Raw genomic sequence first — 13,885 nt, 5'->3', positions numbered from 1 at the left:
TGTTCTGTTGTTTGGCATAATTGCTTAACTTCACATGGCTCAGACCTATTAGCGTCTCAGAGAAGCAGAATCCTTTGCAGTTTTCTTTATCCAGCCTTCTGAGGTGGCATGCTCGGTACCACTGTGTACCAGTTGCACCGACATCAGGTCACCTCCTCTCAAGACAGAGTGGCACAGAGCAGAATCATATGACATTTATCAAGGACAGGAGGACCAAGGGGCTTGCAGTACACCGCTCGGAGCATTAAGAAGATTTGCACAAACCAAGTTAGCCTCTTTCAGCCTCCCTTTCTTGGCCTGTATTTATATAGCGCCTTACTAGTCCCTAAGGACCCCAAAGCGCTTTACATATCCAGTCATCCACCCATTCACACACACATTCACACACTGGTGATGGCAAGCTACATCTCATTCTTTGCAGACATCCAAACTGAACTCAGCTAACAGAACTCAGCAGATTTGTGCTCATTTGCTTATTTTTTTATTAGCTCCACTTGCAGTTTATTTCTGTGTCTGCTCCTCTGTTGGTAACAATTTTCGACCTCAAAAACTGATGAAAGTAAAAGTGTCTTTATAAGTACATTTAATTTCACGTGGCTGATTGTCTTCACGCTCACTGAAAACACCAACCCTTCTTCAGGTTTCAGCCATGATGAATCAATCTGGTTAAAGAAGGCCAAATTTACCAGACAAACAAGCAGGGAGTTCCTTCATAAACATTTCTAGCTGCAAATCACTCAATATTTAACAATACATGTCTAAGCTCTTTTCAGTCTGTTCTACATTTGTGTAGTTGCTCTCAGATGAGGACAATAAGAAACATTAACGACCACACAACTGCACTCGAGCTTCATAATGCACAACAAACCTCGAGATTTACAATGACTGGTTTTCAGAAGAATGCAAATAAATCAAATGAGGGGGTAAAATTATCAATTAAATGTCTGAGAACCCTCTATTTGAAATGTTATTTGTCATCTTGACAGCAGATCGCACACTAAATTAAGATGTTAAAACAAACTGCTTAGGGGATCTTGTCTTTACTGGGAGAATTGTGATTTTAGGAGGATGGACCAGTGCCCAAGATAATTAACAGAAATGTGGACATGAACATCTGCATGCACAAGACGCACTGAACAGGTGCCTATAAATCATGATTCTGTCAAAACCTCCATGTTGTCTCATGCTGACAAGACGCCGGGTCTTGCTCTAAATGACAGTAGTGGAAAAAATGAGCAAAAAAAAAAATCACCGAAGTCATTCCAGAGACTTTCCAAAGTAAAGAAGTCCGAGCATGTTTGACACTTCAATAATTCAACACTGTTTTCAGATCTAATGTCGTCATGGTGCTTTGCTTCTAACTCTACCCTGTTATGCTATGTAACTGAGTAAAGGAAAGAAAAACTTTGGAGGTTTTTTTTTAACCTGGCTCTGCCTCTTTATGCTTGTGTGGATGTATTACTACGTAGTTTTGTACAGTTTTCATGGCTGTACATATATGTGTTAAATCACACTGCATTACATACCCAGACTAATATCAATATTTTTCTGAAGATTTTAAAAGCAAAAACACTTGCAAAACCAGAGAACAGAAAAGTTAACTGAACCTTTTTTTTAAATTTCATAATGAAATTACTGGTCAATACGAGTCCTACATCTCCTTCTATGGTCAATCATATGCTTATGAGGGATCTTTATACTCCTGTTTAACTCTGACAAAGACACACACTGTGTAGAAGGCTAGTCTTTGCACCTAATAAAAAGTAATTAAAAGGCACAGCTGTGTGTTTCATTTTCCTCCAAGGCTGACTTCTCATGCACCGAGGTCTACAGTACAGCACAGGAGCCTTAAGAAGCTAATGAAAATAAGTATTCCTACAGCTAAGGCGTTTGGGCCATGTTGTGTATCTGATTATGGAAAATGGTAATCACAACAGCCACGGGAACCTGATTATTAGGTCACCACCTCCAGCTTGAGTCACAGAAATGTTAAGCAGCATAAGGGATTGAGATTTAAATGGAGAGAGAGGGCAAAAGAAAGGGGGAAAGTGAGTGAAAATGAAAGAAAGTGAGTGATCTTGAACCAGCAATGGTCTCGCATTGGAGGACTCGCACCTCGTCTTCTGTAGACAAGCAAAAATTCTGAAAGCACAGAAGGCCATTTCTTTAAAAGAGCGTAATTCTAAATACCAACAAAAACAGCATTTGACAAATGTCATCATCTTCCAGTGAAGCAAAGAACAGTGTCATTGTCTGCTTCTGCCTCGAGGCTGTAACTGATGGGACTATTCATCGGAGGAATGATGAACGATGGGGTTCCTCTGAAAACACAGTGAAAGAGCGGGGCAGGAGAGGATTGGACGGCAGTTACCTGTGCTTGACCACAGACTACTGATGCCCTGATGTGAGGGTTTTTGAATTAAAGTTTAAAGCATGACTGCAAAAGGAAGCCTCACGTAATAAAAGATAGCACTGTGGTGTGAATGTGTGAGGAGATTGTTCAGGCAAACAAGAGGATCCACTGAGACTGCTTGGCTCAAGTGGCTGAGGTCTGAAACCAGTGACCAAGTAAAAACAGTCCAAATCCCTGAGACAATATTTGTTGAGTTCTACTTCCTTCAAAGATAGATGACTTTGCCCTGTGTACTTCCTCAGGAGCCCGTCCACTTTTCATCTGAGCCCAGCTGATTAATTTATTAACTAATTAACAGATGTTGGCAACGAGTTATGAACAAATGATAAGGCATCAGGCTTCTAATCAAACCTGACATTTAATTTGCTGCCCTGCTTCCTCGTTATCAATTACAATGTTCATTGAACATAACTGATAATGGTTTGCACTGGGACACGGGAGGCTTGTCTTTAACAGGTCCCTATAAAAAAAAAAACTGCTCTGCTGTGGCGTTTCCAGGGGCAACGGATACCATATGTTTAATATTAGACGGAATCTGTTCCATTGGAGTGCTCCGAAAGCTGGGAAAATTGGATTAAATTGGCTAATGGCATGTTTAAAACCTACATAAAATGAATCTGAATGGAAGATATTACAGCACAGGCCCAGGACTTGTGGTGTTACACTCTCTCTCTCTTTGGTGTTTTTGCTCCGTGTGTAAACTTGGGGTTTCTGTCAAAGTCAAATAACGACGACAGAAAACCACATAGTGTTGGTCAATACTGTTATTAGAAACCACAGAATTGATATCCCTTTCATTATGATGTGGGACTGTAGGCACGTGTGCTAAACTAACTCCTTATGTTAACAAATGATTTCATATGAGCATCACGAAAACTGTGTGTGCAATTTTTGTATATATGTATAGTTTTCAGAATCTTGAGGTTTTAATAACACTCCTTGGATCAAAAGATTCAATATTGCAATTATTTTTAATTACAGCAGTAAAATTCAGTATTATGTTTTTTTTTCACTGCTTTATTAAATGTTGGGAATACTTTCTTCTAAAAATAACAATAATTACTAGAGATCCTTGGCAAAGATTTAATGTAGCAAAACTCAACAATATGTGTTTTACAACTAATCTAGAATCAGTAGTCTCTAATGAATAATTTTATGTTTTTTGTGCCATTGCTGTGTAAAATTTAGTTTCCCCAAAATGCATTGATAATAGTTGTTGTAAGACAGAAGATGTTAGTCACAACTAGCTTCACAACTGTATGATATTAGCGGCTATTTTTCTTGATGAGTTATTAGGATGTGAAATTTAAAAATATAACTCCCTTTTACTTTCCAACAAAGCAAAATCTGAGGAGATGAAGCTAACATGGTCTGCCATTATTCCAGCTAAGAAGTACTTTCAGCTCAAGGCCACATGGTTCTCTGAGCATGGTCTTCATTTGATAACTAAAAGACATGATAATGAATATATTTACATGAAGAGTTGCCAGACAATAACCTACATGGTCACCATCATATACCATCATCTATCTTCCTTCATTTTCAGGTTCGTGTTCTGGTTCGTGTTCAGTAGTTAGTTGTTCCCAGTATAGTTTAGTTCATTCTCTGTTTGTCGTTTGTCTATTTTTATTTTGTGTTTAATAAACCACCTTCACACCTTTACAAGTGCCGTGACACTCACATTATCCTTTTGCTTGATGTGTCTGCTGTCCTCAGGTAGAGTCAGGCAGTTTTTGCTCTATCAGCTCAGTGCCAGTCACCTTAAGGGTAAACATCAAGATAACGAACACCTTCCTGTGAAAGGCAAACAGATCAGACAAGCTGCAAACTGCACCTTGAGTGCCCTGTGGGGCATAAGAACTTGGCCATCTGCCCTCCTCGGGCAAAACACAAAAGCCAAGCAAACACTTCAAGACACAAGAAGTGGGTCGGGACAGATAAGTGTCAGGGTGCGCCAGGACTTCTCCTCCAAAGCATTTGAAAAGAAGGTCTTAGCTTAGCTCAGCGATTAGGTTATGAACAATAAAGAAGTGAGCTGTGACACGATTTATTAAGTGCCTGACACATGGTGAGGGAGATACATCCTGCCATAGCTGGATGGGTATCTGTCACGTAGGACGTAGGCGACATTATAGTGCCCGCCAGAAGACTTAGCCTATCACTAAGTCAATAACTGGCTAAACAGAAGAGCTAGCATTCTTTTCACCTCTTTCCACACATCACTGGATAAATGATACTGATATGGAAAATCACCCCACAAAAAGTAAACAGAAAAAGAATGACGGACAGGGAGAAGGAAGTTTGCCTGGCAACAAAGTCATCCCAAGGTCCACTAAATGGACTCTAAAGCACACATTTCTATATGTCAAAACATATGCGCTGACTTTGGCCAAAGGGTCAGCATCAATGCGCATATCAAAATGTAAAAATGCACAATAATCCTCTTTAATGTATTCCACTGTGAAATATTTAAATCCCTTAAACTTAATAAGCCAGAACATCAACAACAGCTAATTACATGAGCATTAAATGGTAGCAAACAGACAAGCAAATGACTCTGTCTTCGCAAAGTTGGTGAGAATGTGCTGCAAGGTTTGATGTGTGACCTTCACGCAAAAACTTGGTGAGATAGCAAGCACAATCTGGAGAAACAAAAGATAGAGAGAAAAGACAAACCTAATAGGTGAGTTTTAAAAGCCACGATTCAGAGGTGCAAAGATACGCCCAGTGATCACAGGGCAAGGAGAATGTGCAAACACCATTAATATCACACTGAAAGGGCTTGGTCGCACGGTTTGTTTTCTTAACAAATGTTCATAATACAAACAGCGATTTGATTTTATGTATTTTTTTTCCCTAAAGACCAAAGTCAAGTTGCATTTTTAACCTTTTATCTCTTGACTTCTATATGAAACACTGTTAGTAGCTTTCCTAGCTCTATAGTAAATGTAAATTTTTTATTAACATGCGTGGCTGCCAAAAACAACCACAGATGTGTTGCCCATATGCCTCCTGCCATCTGAGCACCTACGGGAGTATGATCATACAGTCTAGTCAGTGCCAATCAGTGAAGAACACAATACCTCCAGCTACTGTATGGCGACATGTCTCTATCAATAGACAAGTCAAGCCAATCTACCAGTTAGATAATAGCAGCAGTCGCTCTGACAGTTAGATCCCTACACTGGACTCTCTGTGGGCCTTGCCTCTCTCTGCTTGCCTTCCTATCCTCAGGGGTTAGCAGTCCTACACACCCAACCAGATAGAGACACACACACACATAAGGTGGACCTGGGGCTCTGGCGTTCTATCATGTTTAGCTAAAGGGGGAGCATAATGGTTTTTAAATGGATGACTCAGTGCTGGCCCAGAGAGGGCATCTGAGACAGAAGAGAATGGCCATGGCCTGCAGCAAAGCAGCTCTTAGATTGAGCTGTCCGTCTCACTAAAATGAGTCTGAGTTAACACCTCTTCCAGTTCCCAGTGCCCCAGGACAGACAATAGCAGGCTTCCTCTCTGCCTTTCCCTTTCTTCTTTCTGTTGTTCCTAACCTTTCACTCTCTCTTTCTATTACTCCGTGTTTCTCTGCACCCATCTTAAGCTTTTACTCAGCGATCCAGAGAGCACTAAAGCATCGAGCATGTGACTGAGCTGTTTGGGTTCACTGGTAGACCACAGAGCTTACAAAGCCAACATGATGAGTTATTGCCAGTCTTAGTAAAAAAGAACAAATAAAAAATAAAGTCAAAAATCCACAAAAATGTAGACAGTGTATTTAAGCTGTTTTGGATGCAGCAATGCTGCTGCAGATGGATTATATCACTGTTGATGGTGAAAACCTTGTGACTGCAATTTTAGCAATTTTGTATTCTTAGGATTGACAGGGCTTCACTTACAGTTTAATCAATATCCTTTGAGTTTTACATAATTCTATAACTTAAAATTAGGCTGTCATCAAGAAGAAACCAAGATTGTTTTGGGGAGGAGCGGTGGTGCCTTTGGGGTTCACCCAACATCATGAATTTACTAATTTTTAGATAAAGTGGAAGCACAGTTATGCAAAGATAATCACTCTGATAATTACATTCAGCTTTTGATCTAAATTGTCACAGTACCTGCTGAGTTCTAACATATGAGGTCTTGGTTAGATACTATCACACACAAAGGTCTCGGGTGACTTCTCCTATTATCTCTCATAGCACATCACTGTGTTTTGGCAGGGGACTGTTACAACACACAACAGACCTTTAATGAACACTCTGTTTTCTTCTTTCTTTTTGATGTTGTTTGAAACATTTTCGGTTTTGCATTTTACGGTTTCCCTCTATCAAAAAGCATCAAGTCTTCTCGTGTCCACTTACATCTTTCTGTACTTAGCCAAGGTTGTTCTGTCACTCCCTCGGCTGTCTATTTGTCTAAGACCAGGGGCAGTAGATGAGTAGATGGTGAAAGGGGGGAGAAATGGGGTGTATGGGACTCCTAAGGGAGTCTGTTGATGACTATCAACAGGCTGACTGTTATGACTATCTGTGATAAGAGTCTGGGAGAGAAGAGCCTCTGAAGATTTCCAGCCCACAGCCCAGACAGGATATCTTTAAAAAATAATACACCCTGAGCCAGGGTCAGTCCTCCAATGGCTATTCAGAAGGAGAAAGAAGAGAAGATGGAATTATTGTTCCCTTTTGACAGGTTGGGAGGCAGAGATCAAAGATTTTACCTTGAAGAGAAATAAAACTGACCTCAGGCTAATAGCAACATGCATACTGATCTAGAAAGAGTATATTGAAAATGTCACAAAACGCCAAAACGTTCCAGCATCAGCTGAGTCTTGGCTGTGTTCGCATACATACCTTTCCGGGTGGCTTATGAAACTGAAACTGACAAATGAACAGAAAACTATCTTTGTAATATCCTTCAACATGCTGAGATATACTGTATGTTCCTCATATCTACTGTACAGTATAAAGCGACATTTGTTGTTATTTGGTGCTATATAAATAAAATTGAATTGAATTTTAAAGGAGTAGACAGAGTGTAAAATTTGCTGAGTTTCTTCCTTTTTTTAGGCCAGGTGCGAGTGTTTTTGCCAGGGCACTTTGGTGGGGACGTGTGGATGTTTCTCTTTAGAGCTTAAGTCAGCCTCGTCCTAAAGCAAAAGAGCTGAAGCTATGCTGATGAATATGCATTAGCCGGGTGTCCGGGGAGAAAAAAAGGAAGGAGGAGGGAAAACTGAGAGAAAACATGAGCGCTGTGGGGAGTGTGTAGCTTTTGGAGAGAAGCCTCTTGCACCCCAAATGGCTGGCCATAATACAAAGTTTAAAAAGGAATATGTTCACCCTGGCACACTGCCACATAGCGTGTGCCTGAGTGTTTTAATCGTCTGCATGCTCCTACAACTGGTGAGAAGAAAACGTGGCTGAAAAAAAGACTTCTTCAGACTGAAACTATGATGGGATTTTTTTGTTAATTTATCTACATAATTTTCATTTGACTGGTTTTTTGACGGTATTTTAGCAACATGAGCCATGAGTTTTAACATTTGAACTATGTATTGCATAGTATAAAGCATGAAACCACGGCAACATTCTCAAAAAAATTCCCTGCCTTGTTGGTTAAAGTTTTTTTAACTGTGCCCATCAGCTGCTGGTGTCCAATTCAATCACATCCTGCCCTTTTCAGAATGATGTTCCAATGATTAACTTGTCCAAGCCTCTATCCTTTGTTATGTATGAATGTAATATGAGACTACGTGAATGACCGTCCTCCTGAAAAACGAACAGTCAAGGAGTCAGTGAAACGAAAAGCAGGCCAGCATATTTCACCTCTAATTAGGCATTTGAGAAAGCGAGACAGAGACGGAGAGAGACAGAGACCAGGAGTTTCTTTTTTCCCTTAATGAGCTTACTGAAGCAACTTCAATATCCTCTAATGTCATGTTGAAATGAAAATTAATAGTTCAATATGCCGCCACCGCACTGGGCCACGCTTCTTCCATTTCCATATCAGATGCCGTGACCAAATGAGTCTGCTCGCTTCAGACCGACGCCCAGAAAAGCTGATACCACCGCTAATCAGCCAGATTTTTCCATTTGACATTGCTACGTTGCTCTGCCGGAATTCTGGATAAGTGTATTGTGTGCGTATGACTTTGAGTGTATGCGACAATCAAAGATGAGGTCCAATCCTACACATGATGGAAACAGAATGGGCATCTATGGTGATGAGACAGATTCTCTTGAGGAAATGTAAAATCTGAAAAGTGCCTCATTGCTTTAGTTACTTTCTTCACTTCTATTTAGCTCCGTGTCTTACTGTGTTGTACTGCGTTACCAGTAGCGGATTAAAAGGGACCCACAGTTTATGTGAAATAAAATAAAACTAATTAAAAGAACAGCAACTATAATGACTGCACAGAGAACCTGTGATAGTTCCTACCTCCCATCCAAAGGAACTGTCTTTGCCTGTGGCCACATGATGCTTTGTGCTGTGCAGACCAAACCTCTCACCAGCACCTATGCGGGTCTTTGCCCATACACCCAGACCTGCACCGGGCACAGAGGACTCCCGCAGCTCCAGTTCACTGGGAATGGGAATGTCATCAGGAATGTAGACAGGTGCCTCATAGGGCGAGCCCTCCTTGGGTGTGGTGAAGTCCTGGTCATTGCTGCTGCTGCTATTGTTGTGGAGATGGTGGTGGTGGGAGGCATAGATATGGGAGTGTAGCAGGTGGTGGTGGTTGCTGTTTGGATGGGAGGGAGTCGGTGAGGGCAAGGGGGACATGTTGATGATGCCGTCTTCTGCGTCGTCTTCTGGGCTGTCGGCGCCACCTCCGCTGCCAGCCGCTAAACCTGGCAGATCAGCCTCTGTGTCGTACATGCTGTCCACTGGCTCACTGTCATCTACGAGACAAAGACACACACAGAGATGTCACAAAGGATGTGTAACCTCCTGGATTTCCATGCCAGCTATATAGACGGGAAGAGAAAATCTGGTTTTAGCCATAAATCTATGTGAATAGCTTCCCTGGAATTGAAGACAGAAATTGAAATACTGTAAATCATATTTCCAAACCCAGTGGCATACTACGCATGCAAGGAGTTCTTGGCCTTAAGTTACAAAATGCACTTCAATGTCCTAACCTCTAAATTGTCGGCAAACCACACAGCACAATGAGGAAATTTAGTGGTCCTCAGAAAGTCATACTTATCCATCTGACTGGCTTCAGCAACAAAATGCTTAGTTCACTGATTTTCCAGAGGTTATCTGAGAACAGCCAGAAACACAGAGATAGTGGCCAAGTCCTTCGTGGGAATAATTCTCAGTTTAATCATGGTCACCACGTCCTGCCAGGACTCATCTTACAAATAATTCGTTATATCTATCATTGACCTGTTGGGCCTCGTCGCCCATTATTATTTTCACATCTAAGACCTGACAACATGATTGTGCTGGCGCTCCAGGATCCCACCATTCTGACATGAGTGAAAACAAGAACAGCAAGTATGGTTTTGGTAACTTCAAATTTCATGATTTTGGTTTTCATACTGTATAATTCAGGCATTTATTATGTAAAATGAAAGTTTGTATGCACTAGAGCCTTTTGGTGAGTATCATTCCCTTAGGCTGTTTTTGAGTAGAGGCCTTTTAGTATGGCATATCAAGTTTTTAGTAAAGCTAAGATGTGTAATAATTTTCCTTTGTAAATAGCATAACATTGGAATTTGAATCAGGACCAATGGCATCAAGGGAGAAGAAAGCTTACAAATATGAAATAAATGCACATTTTTCAATCCAGCCCTCAACAGATCTGTACCTATTTGTTTGTGTCTCTGTTTTCTTAAGCACACCTATACACGTCTTTTTGTTATCCCTCTCTAGACAGTCCTGGTGTCTTAAGTCAAAGTACCACTGCAGTTTTACTATCTAAACACAGGGACTGGCAATCAGCAGGCCAACTAGGCCCAAAATTACAGCAGGAGTGGTTCCAATCAAGCGCTTTCCCCCTCTCCCAACCTCCATCTAGCCTGCTGCCAAGCCTGTCGTCGCTGCCCAGGTTTTAACTGGAGCTGTAACATGACATTTTAAAAATGTGCTTGTTAGTGTGTGGAAGTATATTATTTTGTAATGAGAGGTTTTAATTTAAAAAATGATGCAAGTTGAATTCAATTAACAATTGGGATGTTTTATTTCCGTGAGTTTATTCATTCTAAAATGCTGTTTCTGTGTTATGTCAGGTCAGAAAGGCAGAGAAATACAGGCAGAATATGCTGTTAGGGAATCCAAATAACAAAACTGTTGTTACAGAAAGTGTAGAAAAGCACACAATGTGCAGTGGTTACCTTTTTTTTGTTATCTTGTAATTAGACATGCAACTTTAAAATGCGAAATGTGAAACTTTGGAAGCATGTGACGAGGGCTTTTCAGAGCCTGGCAAACCTGCAGCTTGTCCACATACATTTGGGTAACTTATCACATAAAGCTGAAGCAGTAAAAGCCAGCCTTTTATTAGTGATTTTGCGTCATCCCAGTGATTTTGACTGGAAAGAAACCTGTTTTTTAATGATCACTGTTTCGTGGGGATTCAGACCAGGCGTGCAATTAAGCATTGGAACATGTGAGCCAGCAGTAGCTTCCACTTTTCACAGATCAATTAAAGTTTTATAACTCAGCTCTATCTGCTGCTCCTTCCACACAATCAAAAGTGTTTTCAGACTGTTAAACTTTTTTTTCACTCCGTCTCTCCCTCTCTCTCTTTCTGTTCACTCCCCCACTCTCACTGGCACTTGACCCATTGAGAGCAATTTTGACAAGCAGAGAGACAGCCTCGGAAAATCTATTAAATACCATTTGGCTTTAAGAGCCCCTATGAACAACAAAATGCACAGATCGCCACGTCAAATAATTGAGTAACAAAGAGAAGGGAAGAAAAATAAAAGTTCCTCTTAATCTTAATGAACAAAACATCTTTTGTGAGACGCATGGTGCAGTAAACCACACGGTGTGATATTAAACATGTTCAACTTTCAGTCGTAACTTTGTTAATTCCTAAAAAGAAAACAATTTTTTTTAAAGCATGTGAGACCAGAGACGAATGTTCTTTGCCATTCTGTAATACCATGTTCAACTGATGATGAAAAAAAGAAAGTGCAAATGAGAAAACAAAGCAGGCTCATAAGTCGAAGGGTGAGAAAGAAAACAAAGAGGAAAAGACAAAGAGTCCAGCAACTGATGACTGAGCTGCTTTTAAACAGCTGTGTGTTAGTTCTGGGTCTCAAACGTCCCAGAAAGAGATGTTAGGTTCACCTCCCTAAGGGCTTCTTAAAAAACACCCAGGCCAGATAGTGCCTTCCTCTCCCTGGCTCCTTATGTTGTTCTTTCTCTCTCTGTTCCCCTACGCCATCTCTTTCTCTTTTACGGGGAGCTATTTATCCTGATTACATCAGGGGTCAATCATTAATTCGCACCTTGGGGGTCCCGGTGCTGGCCATGGCTACAATAGGCTGCTTGTTCAGCGGCTGTTATTCCAGTGGAAAACTACTCTGCTCTGCCTGAGAGCCAGGCACAGGCCACATGAAGGCATCCCATTTATTTGATAAATTGTAAATGCATGCCATAAACGGAGCTCTTTGCTTTGTAGCATGGCTTGCAATAACAAAGATTTTAGGGCACGTATGAACAGATGCGGGGTATCACACAAACACACATCTGTTTGCAACTGAAGGAGCTGTTACTGTACTCAAAACACATGCGCAAGAGATCAGATGGTGTTGTAGGTAAAGATGATATCTCATAATTACTACATGTCAAAGGGAAAGAACAAGATATGACACCGATATAGCATTTACAGTCACTAGCCTAAAGTACACATCTGACACCATCAACTATTTATTGCAACAACAAGGAAACAACAATAGCACAAGATATTAAAGAAAACATGTTCTTTCCGTTCAAGATTAGAAGAAGCTACTGAGGTTTTTTTTTTTAAATAAAAATAATAAAATATGAAATGCTGATAACATTGTAATCAGCGTTGCCATAGCAAAATAACTTGACACGGTGCTGAAAATCAGCGGTTTAATCGGAGGGCCTTGCAAAAGGCAAATTGTTCTGTGGTTGTGTTTAATCAGAGCACTCTAGACTTAAATGCATAAAGATAGAGATCTGGAGTAATTTTCTGCCGTCTGCCTGGACGCACACAAACACATGTGCCTTGTGGCATATGGACTGAGCGGTATTATCGATGTAGTCTGAAGAGCAGGAGGAAACAACACTGACGGCATACACGAATTCTGAGAAAGGAGCTAATGCATATAATAAAGACCAGCTAATTTCCTGCAGAGTAAGCAGTCATGCCTTTAGTGAAAATAAAAAAAAATTACAAATCTTTGTAAAGCTGTTGCTCAAAGGTGCATTTTTTTCTTGTTAGGAAGGGATACACATATTGAACAGAAAAAGAACTGCACAGTACAGGATAGAACAGATGCCAAAAATAGCCCGATTATTCAGAGCCAGGTGTATAAGCAGCATGGTGAGGTCATGGCTGTGGCTATGATAACATTAAAAGAGAGAGGAAAAAAATGTGTGTGTGTGTGTCCCATTGATGGCCATTATAAAGCACACACATCCTACTTCTCTGACTGCCTTCTCCAGTACACACAGAGACTGCATCTTTTGGCTGGCCGTAAATTGATCTGGTTTAATTCAAAAAGAAAGCCAGCCACTGATGAAAAGACAATATCCAGGGGAAAGGCAAAACTATGCAAAATTCAGCAGAGACTCCAAATATGGGGGGAAAAGATCGTCTGCTGAATGAAAACATTTTTTAAAAAAATCAAGGCAGAGGGAGACTGTGTGGACCATGACAGATATGAAAAATAGTTAGGTGGTTGAGCAATAAATGACCAAACATTTTGATGTGGGAGCGCTGTGTGCATGTGGGGCAGTGTGCAAAGCCAAGTGTAATCTGCTGCCTGTGCCACTATATTGTGTCAATGTGGTCCCACTTAGCTGCGTCACAGGGCTACAGAGCGATATTGGTACCTGTTCCTTTTTAGTAAGGCTTTTGATGATTTTGTCTTCACAAAGAGAGTCCCCCACCACCACCACTACCGCCACCCACCACCCCCACTTCCCTATTTAAAACAGGAGGGATGCAGCTGTAAAAAATCAAACAGGGACAAATTAAAAGGTAGAAAGAGTGAGCAGTAAAAAAAAAAAAGAAAGAAAGAAAGAAAAGTGTACAATAGGGATTTTTTCCACAGTGACACTGGGGTACCATATATCCAAAATGACGTGTAAATGGAAGCATGTGACGAGGCGGCCAAAGGAGGGCATTCAGTGGAGAAGGTTTGTGCATTTCCATGTGGGTGGAACTAGTGAGCGAGCATTGGGGGCACGATCATCTACAATATGAGAAAGCCTCTCCGAGCAAGAACACCACACTGTTTCCCCTTGTAAAAGCACCAGGGAGCA

General features: G+C 40.9%; 1 protein-coding gene across 9 annotated transcripts in view; it reads right to left on the bottom strand.

Annotated features, from left to right (window-relative positions):
• prdm16 (PR domain containing 16) overlaps positions 1-13,885 on the bottom strand; it is a 172,306-nt gene that overhangs the window by 105,343 nt on the left and 53,078 nt on the right. For 8 of the 9 annotated variants that reach the window (XM_082519891.1, XM_082519890.1, XM_082519892.1 and 5 more), the window contains one exon: positions 8,849-9,312. In XM_082519891.1, the coding sequence (XP_082376017.1) occupies positions 8,849-9,312 (464 nt within the window). Of the gene's footprint in view, positions 1-8,848; positions 9,313-11,134; positions 11,153-13,885 lie in introns of those variants that run through there. The other variant, XM_082519898.1, reaches the window with a different exon arrangement.

This window comes from Aulonocara stuartgranti, assembly GCF_965226115.1.
Source record: "Aulonocara stuartgranti genome assembly, chromosome: 20".
NCBI lineage: Eukaryota > Metazoa > Chordata > Actinopteri > Cichliformes > Cichlidae > Aulonocara > Aulonocara stuartgranti.
Note: the sequence above shows the minus strand (reverse complement) of the source record. Positions and strands in the feature narration are given on the sequence as shown.